This window comes from Erpetoichthys calabaricus, chromosome 4 (genome assembly GCF_900747795.2).
Source record: "Erpetoichthys calabaricus chromosome 4, fErpCal1.3, whole genome shotgun sequence".
Classification (NCBI taxonomy): Eukaryota; Metazoa; Chordata; class Cladistia; order Polypteriformes; family Polypteridae; genus Erpetoichthys; species Erpetoichthys calabaricus.
The window spans coordinates 190,340,812-190,354,727 of NC_041397.2; the positions used below are offsets into that span (position 1 = coordinate 190,340,812).

Below are 13,916 nucleotides of genomic sequence, written 5' to 3' on the forward strand. Positions count from 1 at the left end.
TACATTCATAATGGCTAACACGGTACAACATCCTAGTACTGCAGATTCTTTTGCAATTTGATCTATTATTTCATTACCTTTAATACAAATTTGAGCTGCTATCCATAAAAATGTTACAGTGAGACCCATCATTTGAATTCTGTACAATGTTAGGTGTTGCTATTACAGCCACTGACGTACTCTTGTCATTTTTAATCAGGCAACACCGAGGGCGACTCAGCGATACAAAATAATGACGTCATGAGAGGCAACTACGGAAACTTTTAAGTGCCAAACCGCGTTTTTTTAAATGTTCCTTGTTCACTACAATTGTGTTCTTTTATCAATTAACGACACTCCTACAAAGCCGAAATTGGAGACAATAAACGAGCGTCGTTCAGTAATATACATCTGTCAGGTTTGTTATTCTAAAATCGTATGAACTCTGTTTCCTGGCATATTTTTGTTGGGCAGTTCTTTATTGGGGTCTGGAAGACAGCGGAATAATTTCAGAATCAGGTGAACAAAACCAAAATAAAACTAAACAATAAACAATCTGCTTATTTGGTTTTCCAGACAGACGATTGATTGCAAATTGCCTGGCATAAAAGTTGTTAAGTATTTTCTTTTGTTTTCTTCTCTGATAAAGAGTAATGAATGGAGTAAAGAGCACGTCAAAGAAAGCGAGAAGCAGGTAGCAGCAGTTCAGGCACACGTAAACTAACGTGCTTATAACTGAAAAGAATTATCATAATGAATTATCAGGAGTATTAATAATAATAAGCTGCTTTTTGAGGTAACAGAGCGTATGTTTTGCTCTTACGATAAATAACCATCTTGTCACTTTACATTTGAAAAATGGATGTTTGTATAACAGGAAAGCATTGTTGATTTGTTGAAATTAGACACGATGTTTAGTGGTACAGAAGTTAATTTTTTGTATTATATAGTGGCTTTTGCAGTTATATCAGTGATTACTTTATAATAGAATTTAAAAACCTGTAGAAATCACTCCAGTCTTTTTACCTTGAAATATCTTGATTTTTCGCTTTTATCTTGCATGTACTGAAGCTGTCGCTGCTTTGTTATAAACCTCGTTCCTCTCAAAGTGTTGCTCACTTTAAAGAGTATACGCAGTACACAGAGAGGGTAAGGTCCTAGGTATGAGTTAGGGCAGCACAGTTGTGCAGTGGTTCGGAGTTTCCAATTTCTCCTCATGTCTGCGTGGGGTTTCCTCCCACATCCCTGAAGATCTGCTTGAAGGATAACTAGCAATTCTAAATTGGATCAGTGAGAGTCTGAGGGATTGCACAAGGAGGTCCTGTGAGGGACGGGCACTCAAGTCATTTTGGCCTTGTGCTTGGTGGGTGATCGTAAATTGGATTAAGCCGATTTAAGAAGGCTGTTACTTTATGCTATAATTTAAAACAAGTTCAGAAATGACAAGAAATTACATAAATTGTGCCATGCGACCAAAATTTTGCACAAGTGATTTTTGAATGATAAAAATGTAAGAAGTGAACATTGTACATGTTGCCTATTGGTTCCCTTGCATATTGGTATGTTTTCTAGTCCTGCTTTTATTTTTGACATTGTTATGAGGAATTTGAGCAGTCCTCACCTAATGTAGTAAAGGAAGTAATTTTAAGCAGATAATTTGATTGGGGCATGCTTTGTATATACATGCTTTATGACAGAAATGTTAAACAAGCAAGATACTGAAGCATGCTACAGCTTTTTCCAGCTCTATAGTACTGAGGGGGAGGTTTGAGTCCACATACTGTAGGATGATTTTAGTCTTTGTATGTTATGCAGTCTCAGTGTTAAGGATATCTGAGTAACATCATGACATACTTTGACCTACAAATATATAACAATTCGCTGTCTAACATTTTGACAGTGAATATTACTTAACTTTGTGAAACAAATGTTCAAGTACTAAAATTGGCCATCCTAGAATGCTTTTATGATATTCAGCCATCTGAAGGAAAAAATGTCCAGAAATTGACTAATCAAAGTCATTGTAGAAGACAATATGCAGATGCTTTAATGTATTGCAAAGGCTCCTGAATAGGTTGGTGAAGTGGTAATGCTGCTGCCTTGCAGTAAGGAGATCATGGTTTAGTGTCCTGGGTCCTCCCTGCATGGAGAGTGCTTTCAGTATAATGAGAGAAGTGCTATATAAATGTAAGGAGTTATTATTATTATTATTACAATATTACAGATGTGATTTTAGCCATGTGTTATGTATTATTAAGAAATAATTTCCCCATTGACTTTTAAAAGTCTCTTTTCTGAAGCTAACTTTTACCATGATAAGGCCACAGGAAGCCAGAGGAGCCAATCTTGGTAGCCCTGGACACAATACAGAAACCAACTTGGACCGAGACATCAGCCTTTTAGTGATCCACACTCGCCCACACCATCTCATACAGGGCCTTAAACCCTGTATGACTTTGGAACATGGTAGGAAACATACCTCCAGGAAATTTCCCCATGACACTAAGAAGGCAGATTTCATATAGATGTAAATTAGACTGGGAATATAATCCATTTCCCTACAGCTGTGAAGCAGGAGTGCTAAACTTTGTTTTACTGTGTTGCCCTACAACAGTGTTACTAGTAATGATAATTATTAATAGTTCTAATGGTGGTAGCATACAATGTTTAGCTTTAAACCACCTTGCACTGGATTATATCAACAACCTCCTTCATCACTAAACATTAACATTATACAAAGTTAGTGTCTGTTATACTTGCATTTTTATCACTCTTTTAATTTAATATTGTTTCTTTATCAGTATGCTGCTGCTGGAGTATGTGAATTTCCCCTTGGGATTAATAAAGTATCTCTCTCTCTCTCTCTCTCTCTCTCTCTCTCTCTCTCTCTCTCTCAGGTCCATTGATTATAGCAATCTCGTTGTACCCCAAACTGACCTACGCTGTATGGGTGACAGAGCCTGCAGCTCTACAGTGCCCAGACTTTTGAATGACCTCCCTAAATTAATTAGATCACCTGACTCAATTCATTCATTCAAAAAACAGCTTAAAACCCATTTATTCAGAAAGCCATTTAAATTACCCTGACTTTTCTAACTCTCCTTTCAGTTTATCCTCTTTGTCTAGTTGTTTGGGATGATTTGCGTTTGTACCACAAAGTATTTTATTTGTTCATGGTTTTCTTATTGCATTCTAAATATTTTTTGGGGGGGTCTTGCTCTGTTTCAAAGCATTGTATGTCCTGCATTTATCTTTATTTAGTGTTTTATGCAGATATTATTTGTATTTTGTAATGTCTATGCTTTGTTGTTCATACTGAATTTCAGTGACACACTTTGAGCTTAGGAAAGGTGCTGTATAAATGTGTTATTATTTATTTGTGCAATCATTAGGATGCAAAATAAGTTGAAGTGGAGACAGACAGCAGCATTTTAGTGATCAATAAATAGTAATCTTGAATGGAGTTTTGCTCATACTGTGGGTTCAGCAGATAGACCTGTGTTTTATTTAACACATCTGTCTCTCAACTTCTTAAAAGATTTCATCATATGAGAGTCATTTAACACTTTTGGACATGCATGTTTAGCAAGAGATTGGGTACTTGTTTTAAATTGAGAAATCTCTGCAATGTGAAGTTGAATATTAGGCAGTGTTGCTCCAGCACAGTACTGATGAAGGCAACCACTTATTCTCTTTAGTCAAGAGCATTTTCTGATTTTAGTTCTTTGAAGGACTCTTTTTGATGTTATATTGATCCAAGGCAGGCTGACACTCTGGTCTTATCCATAATCTGGTCTGAGTACATGAAAAGCCCACAAAGATAATGAATGGGGCAGGAATCAAAACCAGGCCTTAATTCATGCTTCTTTTTGTGATCACTATTAGTAAATAATATTCAGTGAATGCTGTAATTAGTCAGATGCATTGAGGTACAATAAAGAGTGGTTATAGAGCAGGGGTAGGCAACGTCGGTCCTGGAGTGCCACAGTATGTGCAGGTTTTTGTTCCAGCCCAGTTCCTTAACAAGAACTCAATTTTTGCTGATGAAGCACATATTGCTTAAGTGACATTTTAATGCTTCATTTTAGTGGTCTCGCTTGTTAAGGTTCTCCAACCTTAATTGCTTATTTCAATCTTAAACTGCTGCATTCAGTGTTTTAATTGCTCCTTATTAGCAATAAGATGTAAAACAGGGGTAGGCAATGTCGGTCCTGGTGAGCCGCAGTGGCTACAGATTTTCATTCCAACCCAATTGCTTAATTAGAAACCAATCATTGCCAATCTCAGAACTTATTTAATTTTATGGCTTGTTAGTCTGTGCAATGTAAGGCTTTTATATCGTAGATTTTTTTTCCTTTCCAAGGATATCATCCAAATGATTTGAAGCCTAAAACAGATCATTTTCAGTCTGTCACATTTTTCTATTAAGTGTTTTATTAAATCAAACCGTGCATGATGAACACACACAGATGTAATTGGAAAAAAAGCTAGCTGGAGAACTGCTGGCTGCTTTGTCTTTTACATCTTATTGCTAATAAGGAGCAATTAAAACACTGAATGCAGCAGTTTAAGATTGAAATAAGCAATTAAGGTTGGAGAACCTCAACAAGCGAGACCACTAAAATGAAGCATTAAAATGTCACTTAAGCAATATGTGCTTCATCAGCAATAATTGAGTTCTCATTAAGGAACTGGGCTGGAACAAAAACTTGCACATACTGTGGCACTCCAGGACCGACGTTGCCTACCCCTGGTATAGAGCAACTCCGATCCTGGAGAGCAGCAGTGGCTACAGGTTTTTGGTCTAACCCAATTGCTTAATTAGAAGCCAATCCTCACCATAACAGATCTTATTTAATTTCATAGTTTGTTAATGTTTTAACTCTACCATGTCCCTTCATTCTTATATCATAGTTTTTTTACTTTCTTGTATACGAAGTATAGGGAAAATATTGTAATCATCCAAAGATTTGATGTTGAGATTTTGATGAATCTCGACGTTTTAGACCTCCCTGACTTTCTTGTATACAAAGTATAGGGAAAGTATTGGAATCCTCCAAAAACTCCATTTCGAGATTTTGATGAATCTCAAAGTTTTAAACCTCCCTCAGTCTGAAAATACCATTTTTGGAATTATGTCTGTGTATATGTGTGTGTGTGTATGTAAACACGATAACTTGAGTACGCTTTCACTAAGGTCAGCCAAATTCTGCATACAAGTATTAGGTACAAAACAGATTTCTGTCAACTTTTGGGCTTTTTCCGTTAGCTGGAAGTGGTAATTTACCTTTTTCTTCATGCAGCTGCAGAGTCAGATTTATTTAACTTTTATAATAATTGTTCAATATGTAACTGATTTGATTTGTTGTTGATGGTTCTTTAATGTACATAATATTAAAATATAATCATTGTTGTGCAGTTTACTCCTCAAATATTCATCCCCATATCTAAATATACGAGAAAGTCTAGGGTAAACTACTCCCATATCATCCAAGTGATTTGAAGTCTATAACAGATGAGTAACTGTCAGTTCTTCATTTTCTCTTCAGTTTCCTTATGAGTACGTAATTAAACCAAATAGTGAATGATGAATACACATGGGTGAAAATGGAGACAAGCTAGATGCTAGAAGCAATTAAAGGTTAAAAATCTTAACAAGCAAGACAACAAAAATGAACCAGAATAATGTCACTTGAGCAATAAGTGCTTCATCACTAATGAATGATTTCTCATGAAGCACTTTGGTTAGAACAAAAACCTGAAGCCACTGCAGCCCTCCAGGATCGACGTTGCTCAGCCCTGATTTAAAGAGTCTGAATCTTAAACAGAAAGTAAATGAAGTTAATTAGTATCAAAAACTAGTGACTAATTAAGACAATGGTTAGAATGAAAACCTGCAGCCACTGTGGTTGTCCAGGATTGGAGCTGGCCACCCCTGGTATAGAGATTTGCTTAATTCAAGGCCCAGCTTGCTTAAATTGGACACTTAAAAAACAAGCCTGCAATCTATTAATTATGAATTTACTGTTGAAATATGTTTTTTATCATCTGTTCTTGTGAATCTTTTCTTTTTATCCATAGCTTATTCCACATCTTGAATGATAATAAATGATTTAGTGATTTATAACAAATAAATCATATACAAATAGTTTTGTGGCTTTTGTTGTTGCAAAACTGCTTGGAGCATAATGTGAATGATTTTGTGCAATATTCTTTGTGAATATAAAACGGAAGTGTTACTGTACTTGTTTATGTCAGTAGGGCTAAATGATATGTTCTAAACATAACAGTTGAGTAATTTGGAATAGGAAGTATTAAACTGAATACAAATAGGCAGTGGCTTAAGTTTCAGTCAAGTTCTTTTTTGTTTAGCTTCACTTTAACGTTCTGCAAGCTAGTTAACAGTTTATGAGAAAAGAAAGCGGAATGAAAATATGATTGGATTTTTCAGTTTAGAAATTGTGTAATTTATATTTAGTTGCATATTGAAATTATTCACAGCAAATTGGACAAAAAAAAATAATCAGGCATGTTTGCTAAGTGGTTGCTAACATTTGTACAAATGTAGTACAGTACTTCCACCCTCAGTTAGGGGTGCTGAGTGATTTGTGTTGACTCAGACTGAATTGTACATGATTTTCTAAACATGCCAGCAGTCTGTAGATTTGAGAGCTGGCATGTATGTAGGGAAGTGCATATAGATAGACAGAACTTTACTTGTCCCCAGGGAAAAATTTGGCTCTGTACAGAAGCTCATTAAATAAACAAATAAGTAAATAAATAAATATACACAGACACTTTGGCCTGAACACACCCTGAAGTTACTATAGAGAAAGAAAAAGTTCTCAGTTGGCTGTCACAGTCCCAGTGAGGCATTATGCAGATGTATTGATGTTGGTATAAAGGAGCCCCAGTAGTATGTCTTAATATACTTCTTACTTCACACTTTGTGTGAACTCCATGACTGCGTTTTTAAACCTTTTTAAATGCAAGAAATTTTGTTTTCTAAATCAATTAAATTATTGAAAGTGTTTTTGGTATTTGCATTCGTACATAAAAAGTATTCAATATAATTGTATTTCAGAAGCAATTTAAGACTAGCTCTTCTGTATAGTATGAAATTGTAAACCTAGTGGTCATTATATTTATTGTTACTGTTTCTCTGTTTAAAATACTTTATTTAGTTTGACCATGTTTCTTATTTTTAGTTTCTTGATGATGTCTGTTAAGCAGAGATCACCCAGAAAAACCAATGACTGGAAAGCTTTAGGAAATGACTCCTACCTCCCAAATCTGCTCAGCATATCACCTCATGATACAGTAAGGCACAATTTGTTGTAACTATTAACATTTGTTTGTAATGTGCTCCTGTAGGGTCACATAAATGTTTAAAAATGTGATGAACCATGTTTGCTCATTGTTTCAGTAATTGTAAATTCAAAATGCAAATAAAAAGACTAAATGATTTTTATTTTTGTTATGCTCGTCATTTCAAATAATCATTAGGCTTTACATTTTTAGAGTTTTATGGATATAAATGTGGTCTTAGAAAGTATCTGTAACTAAAAATGGCCTAAATGAATGTGAATTTAAAAACACTTAGAAAACTACCAACTGCAGTCATTAGATTTTTCTTCTCTTATTACATTTTTTTCATAAGTAAAATAAAAAAAAAAAAACTACTTTTGTGGTATTTTTGTCAGAGGAGGAGGGTTTCTTTGATTGCAACCACTAAGGAAGAAGAATTGCGTGAAGAGATTCAAATTCAAATTGGTAAGTTTTACATTCTGTTCATTACATATATGGATATCCATGGTAACAAAAACAATTTCCAAACATACATTAAGGTCAATGTGTAAAACAGCATACATTGAAAAGACTTACTAAAACAGCTACGCAGTCAATTATGTTAACTTGGATATTTGTGTTGCCGAGTCCAAGCATCAGCGTATTGATGGGGAAGAAGAAGATATAACTCAAAAGGCAGTTAATTGTAACATAAGGCAGCATTGAAAATTCATCATCTTGGAGGTCTGGAGTTTTTGTACCCCAGAATGTTTTTAATCTAATTTATAGCCAGTGTTATGCTGTAACACAAATTCTTGCTTGAAGGAAGAATGTTGATTCATTGCAATTTACTGTAAAACTGTATTAGTCTATGAAGTAGGTACTGTATTTGTTGGATTTGATAGTGCAGTATTGGTATATATCCCTATCAGGGTTAGCATTATTCAGCAAAGTGTGGGCAACAAACTAATCCCAGAGTATCCTACATGTATCCTCACGCCTGGACAAACTGGTGAGTAAGGCAGGCTCTATTGCAGGCACGGAGTTGGACAGTTTCACATCCGTGGCAGAGCGATGGGCAATCTTGTTTAGCTGTCATAATTATATGGCAAGCTCTGTGCATGGCTGTCTAGTGTTATTTGTTAGTGTAGTAAATATGTAAACCAAGTCATGTAATGTAGGTTGAATTACTGCTTCTAGGTGTAACATTTTTAGCATAAAAGTTTATTTTAAATTTGTTCTCCGTGGTTTGTTTCTGTGTATAAACCAAGCTGACTTTGTAGATTAGAAAGAAGTATAACTTAATATTTTATCTTTTTAAAAATTGTTTTAGGTGAAGCAAAACATTTTTGGAAAATTCTTAAAAAAGATAATAAAGTTGAGTTAGCCTTTGGTAAGGTTGACCACATCTTGCAAGAGCTGGAGAAAAAAATAAAAGGTGATTCAGCTACAGATATTGGTGAGTAACCTACCCTATACTTTTTGTTAGTTTTTGCTTTTGGCTTCTATACAGAATTATAAACTGTTTCCATATTTTTTTTTTTCAGAATATCTGCAAGCTATGAATATTATGCTTGGAGCTGGAATTACAGCTAGTCATCTTAATGAAGGTAAGAATATACAACACAGTGTTTGGGGGGCGGGGGGATTCCCTTCATACCAAAGTTTTCCATAGCAAATTGTAACATAAAATTGGAGAAATAAATATGTTCTTTGATTATTTCAGGAATGTCAGTAGGTTTATTTTTTAATTTGAGAGTAAAGCCTGGTAAAAATTGTTATAAAATTTATAAAGTAAAAATTATTTTTGTTTAGAAAGAACAATTTCACAGTAAAATATATTTGTGTACTTTGTGTTTAGTAATGAGCCAAAGCCCGTGCCTTAGTCTCAGTGTTGAGTGATGTTGTATGTTATCTTTAACTAATTTCTAGTTGGTCCTGTTGTGTGTTAATATTTACTGTCTTTTAAGTATTCCTTTTTAATATAGTGTATTTGTTTATTAACATGTTAACATACGGTATTTTATTCATATTGTATCTTTCAGGTTTACAGGGACATATGGCAGTAAAAATTAAAGCAAGCCTATTTTTACTAATAATTTTCTTGCTAAAATGTACCAAACAACTACAGGCAGTTCCTGGGTTAAGAGCGGGATCTGTTTTTTTGCTGTCCTTAAATCAAATTTGTATGTAACTCGGAACACATACATACAGTTCTCATTAAATGTCAAGTCAAGTCAAATGTTTGCCTCAGTCTAGTATTTATTTTACCTCATTGTACATAGAAACACTTAAGAAACGCTTCCCCAAAAAAAAAAAAAAAAAAAAAACTTAAAACATAACATACAGAACTGTATGTAGTCAGGTCAAGTCATATTGGGAAGAATTCACTGGTACAATGTGTTGCCGCACCCACCGCTCAACAAAACTGCTCGGGATCTGTTTTAAACGGCTGCTCAAAGTAGCCAGCCCAGCGGGTCACAACTGCAGCATCATCCTTAGGATGATCACCTGCCCTGACTGCGAGCATTCACGAATCAGATTCGGATGTGTGTAATGCTTTGATTCCTTTTGTAAGCCTTGAATCTCCCCTTAGAACCCTCACGGCCATCTTGTTCAGTACCCAGTACAAACTGGAGTTGCCTTCAAGCTGTACGCTTCGACTCTTCTTAATAGTATTCAGGGTGCCCTGTGAGATGAAACACCTTGTATCTGGGAACACCGGCAACACCAACACAACACTCAGCAACCTTCAGGGTCTTGTGTCAGAAGGTCTCCCACATCACATTAGAATTGGCAGTCATACCCAGGTCTGCAAGTTCCTCACACAAATTGCATGCAAACTCATTAGAAACAGCCAGATCTTGGAGTCTGGCCAGATCCAGCCTCATTCTCTTAGTAGGTGGTAGCCTACTGGACCTAGGCTGGGTCTTCAGATTAGCAACAACAAGTCAGTGGTCAGAATTCACAAACTGGTCACTTCTGTAGACCCTGTAGTTCTGCAGGAGCCTCCAGTGTCTGCCCACAATGATGTGATTGATCTATTTCACTGCAGCACCAGTATTGGAGTACCAAGTCCAACGATGCAGCTGAGGGCATTGGAACCAGGATCCAGTGATCTGCAGCCCCCGACCTTTTGCAAAGTGAAAGAACATGGAGCAACTTTCACCACCATCATCGTTAGACCCATGGGTAGTGACACAATCCTCATAGCCAGCCCTGTCAGTGCCTTAGGTCGCATTGAAGTCACCCATGACCAGAGGAGTGTCACCTCACAGACACACATCAACCATTGAGTGAAGTTGCAAATAGAATGTCAACTTCACCGAGACATCACTCACTGCGGTCGGAGCATACACTGAAACAGCAAATGAGACAACCAGAGAGTGCCTTAATCTGAGCCTCATAATACGTTCATTGAAAGGAGTGTCATCGGACACCATTGCAAGGAGCTGATCTGGCACAGCAATAGCTACTCCCTGAGTATGACAGCCATCAGAGTGAACAGGTCAATAAAAGGTGTACCCACCTACAAAGATCTTACCAGCCCCAGGTCTGCGCACCTCAGAAAGTGCTACCACTGAAATGCAGAATTTACGAAGCTCCTCTGACAGCAGAGGAAGATAATCATCATGCCGGTGAGACAAGATGTTCAACACACCTGCCCGCTTCAATTTGAGTCCAAAGTGCTGCCATTTAGTGGGCGACGCCTCGGCACCACACCAGTTCTGATCCCAAACAATGACCTCATTGGCTCCCTAGCAGTTTTGACTCTTTCGGGGATGAAGCTCCCAAGGGCTTTCCCCAGCCCCTTAATAATGTGAGCAGCCTTCCTTAGAGTGGCTGCAGCAGAAGTACTCTCACACCGAACAGAAAGGAGCCCTGTCTGCCATTCTGGAATTGTGTGATGTTTTTTACGGTGGCTGGAGTGCCAGCCCTGCCACCAACCCCCAAGTTTTCCCTGCAAGTTGAAGGACCACTTGCAGGATCAGATGCAGTTTAACATCATACCTAGGACATACTGTACATAATACTATAGTAATAATAAAAGTAACTATGTTCATATAGTACTGTACTGTAAAAACATTAAAGAAACAGTTCTTAAAACAGTTTAGATAGGAAAAAAAAGGATAACAATTAAACATGAACACTCATTTTTGAGTTAACATTATAATTGTATTAATTAGATGATGCAGAAAATGATGGAGTTGTTGTTAGAGAGAATGGGCCTGGTGCTGCAGAGTCAGGGTTTGATTCTGTTGCTGGAGAGAGTGGGTTTACTACGCGAGTCAATTTCTTGAAGCAGGCATCAAGGGAGGTTTGCAGAGAGCTTTTCTTTCTTGTCATAAATGACCTCGTAGCTGAAGCCCTCAGTAACTATATGGTAACTTTGGGTGAACCTCTTCGTAGATCTTGCACCTCTAACTTTGCCATGTCTGTTTCAATGAGACAAACGGCTTCAGCTAACACTTTTGTTGAAAGAGTTTGGTTCTGGAGTTTCTAGCGCCTTGGTAATTGTTTTCCTTTTTGTTTTTTGTTTTTTTTTTTGATGCATTGCCTACACTTGTATTGGATTTACACTTTGCTGCCATTGTTCAAGAGTGTTGTAATAGAAAAACGTAACTGTGATCAGACTTAATGTCACAATGTTAGCAGCTCAATCCAAATTGATCGTTCTAAACTGCTTGAATAACTGTGATAGTTCGTGCTAGAAATGAAAGAGCAGAAAATAAGCTTTCAGATGATTTCAATGAAGGCTAAAAATAAATAAGCTTAACATATTATAATTTTTATAAAACATTCTGTTGTAATCGATTGCATTTTTATCCAGTACCTTGTGATTCATTGCTTTTTGTTTGTTTTTATGACAAGTAAAGTATTGTTCTGAATCAACTGAACTCAAATTTTAACTAGCTTTACTTATAAGTATTTACATATTTTAACCAATCAGACCACATAATCTACTCCCTCAAAGCTGCTGTCCAAGACATGACCCGCTTCATTCACGCAGAAAAGGGGAGCATTCATGTGTAAGGCAGGACTTATTACAGGTTGTTCGCATGTCGGATGCCCTCAACCCGGGGACTGCCTGTATTATTAACCAGCCTTTACACTGTATTATGAATTGCACCTATTTATACTTAGTTAGTTTTTAAATTAGATGTCAATACAGAATGACAGTTACTCGCCAATTTACAAAACCAATTACCCATAAATTTGTACCACATTATACAGAGCATAAAATGTGTATAAATTCTTTAGCAATTTTACATTTCACATGATAATTAATTTTCATTAATAACACTATACTAGCAAAAGTACCTGGTGTTGGCCCAGGTGTATTTTTATAATTGATTAAGGTAAGAAAGCAGATATTTATGTGCATTTTAAATGGTGACCCTTTTGTTTTTGCTCGCTGAAATGCAAGTGTACACATTATTTATTTCCTTATTTCCAAAAAGGTAGAGGTTCTGCCATTTATGTAAAGCAGAATTTGAATGCAAGCCTTGTTCAGTTAGATGGTGAAGAGGTTTGGTTACTACCTGACAACACTAGGGATTAAGGCCTCCTATTAAGAGTGTGTTATGGACCCCCTACTCCAGATAATAGTTTCAATTCAATAATATAATAATGAAATTGTAATAAGTTCAGGAATAGTATTAAAAGCGCAAGTTTAGAGTGGGATATGATAGTTATGGGGTCTTTAATTACCAAAAAAATAACTGGGTCATGCTTCTAAACAGCAGAGCACAAAAGCAGGTGATTTATGAGGTAACAAGTGACTGGTTGTAACACCGTATGTTAAAGTACCAACGTGGGGGGAAGGCTTTCTAGATTTAGTTTCTGTAATAATCAGGATGGGATTGAGGGGATAGATATGATTGAAACACTAAGATCTGGTGACTATAATATAATACATTTTACAGTGTTTTGAGAGAGTGCATATCCATTTTACTAACCCACACATCCAGGGCAGATTCACAGAGCAGCTGGAGCCTATCCCAGCATTCACTGAGCAGAAGGTAGGGACAACACCAGAACAGGACACTGGTCACCTAGAAGGCAAGCGTGCACACACAAAATGGTTAAATTTAACTACAGTGGTGCAAAATTTGAGTAGATGCGTGAAAGCTTAGTTAAGAAAAATTGGGCAAAGAGTAAATTTTAGGATGCTAAAAGTTAGTTGTTGAGAACTATTGTTGAAAAGGTGAAATATGTCCCAAAGAGATTCTTTTAACACATATTCTAGTAATAAAAGTACAAATAAGGAAGAAGTGAAGAGTAAAAGCAAGCTAGAATACACGGACTGTGAAATAGCAAATAGTCAGAACTTGCATTTTACTGAAGTTTATAGGTATGAATAAGTAACAAAGTAACAGGGAGTACTAAAGAGGTACTTAGTGATTTGGGAATTGTAAAGGGAGAAGTACTGCTTAGATTAAATGGCTGAAATCTAATAAATCACCATGGGCCTCATTTATCAAACTTTGCGTGGATTCAAGCATGAAAATAGGTGCACACTAAAAAAAAAACAGCAAAATAGATATACCAAAAAAAATCTGATTTGTAAAACCTGGCATGTACACACTTTTACACAACTTACCCTTTATAAATCACAGTCACCTTGTATACGTGTATATGCCTCCGAC

The 13,916-nt window shown here is 36.4% G+C and overlaps 1 protein-coding gene across 2 annotated transcripts in view; it reads left to right on the forward strand.

Annotated features, from left to right (window-relative positions):
• The first annotated feature begins 267 nt into the window (after nt 1–267).
• setdb2 (SET domain bifurcated histone lysine methyltransferase 2) overlaps nt 268–13,916 on the forward strand; it is a 41,154-nt gene continuing 27,505 nt past the window's right edge. Inside the window, exons 1-5 of one of the 2 annotated variants that reach the window (XM_028800081.2) lie at nt 268–397; nt 7,188–7,299; nt 7,683–7,752; nt 8,600–8,725; nt 8,814–8,876. In XM_028800081.2, coding sequence (XP_028655914.2) covers nt 7,195–7,299; nt 7,683–7,752; nt 8,600–8,725; nt 8,814–8,876 — 364 coding nt within the window. In that variant the 5' untranslated portion in view covers nt 268–397; nt 7,188–7,194. Of the gene's footprint in view, nt 499–7,187; nt 7,300–7,682; nt 7,753–8,599; nt 8,726–8,813; nt 8,877–13,916 lie in introns of both variants that reach the window. The other variant, XM_028800083.2, reaches the window with a different exon arrangement.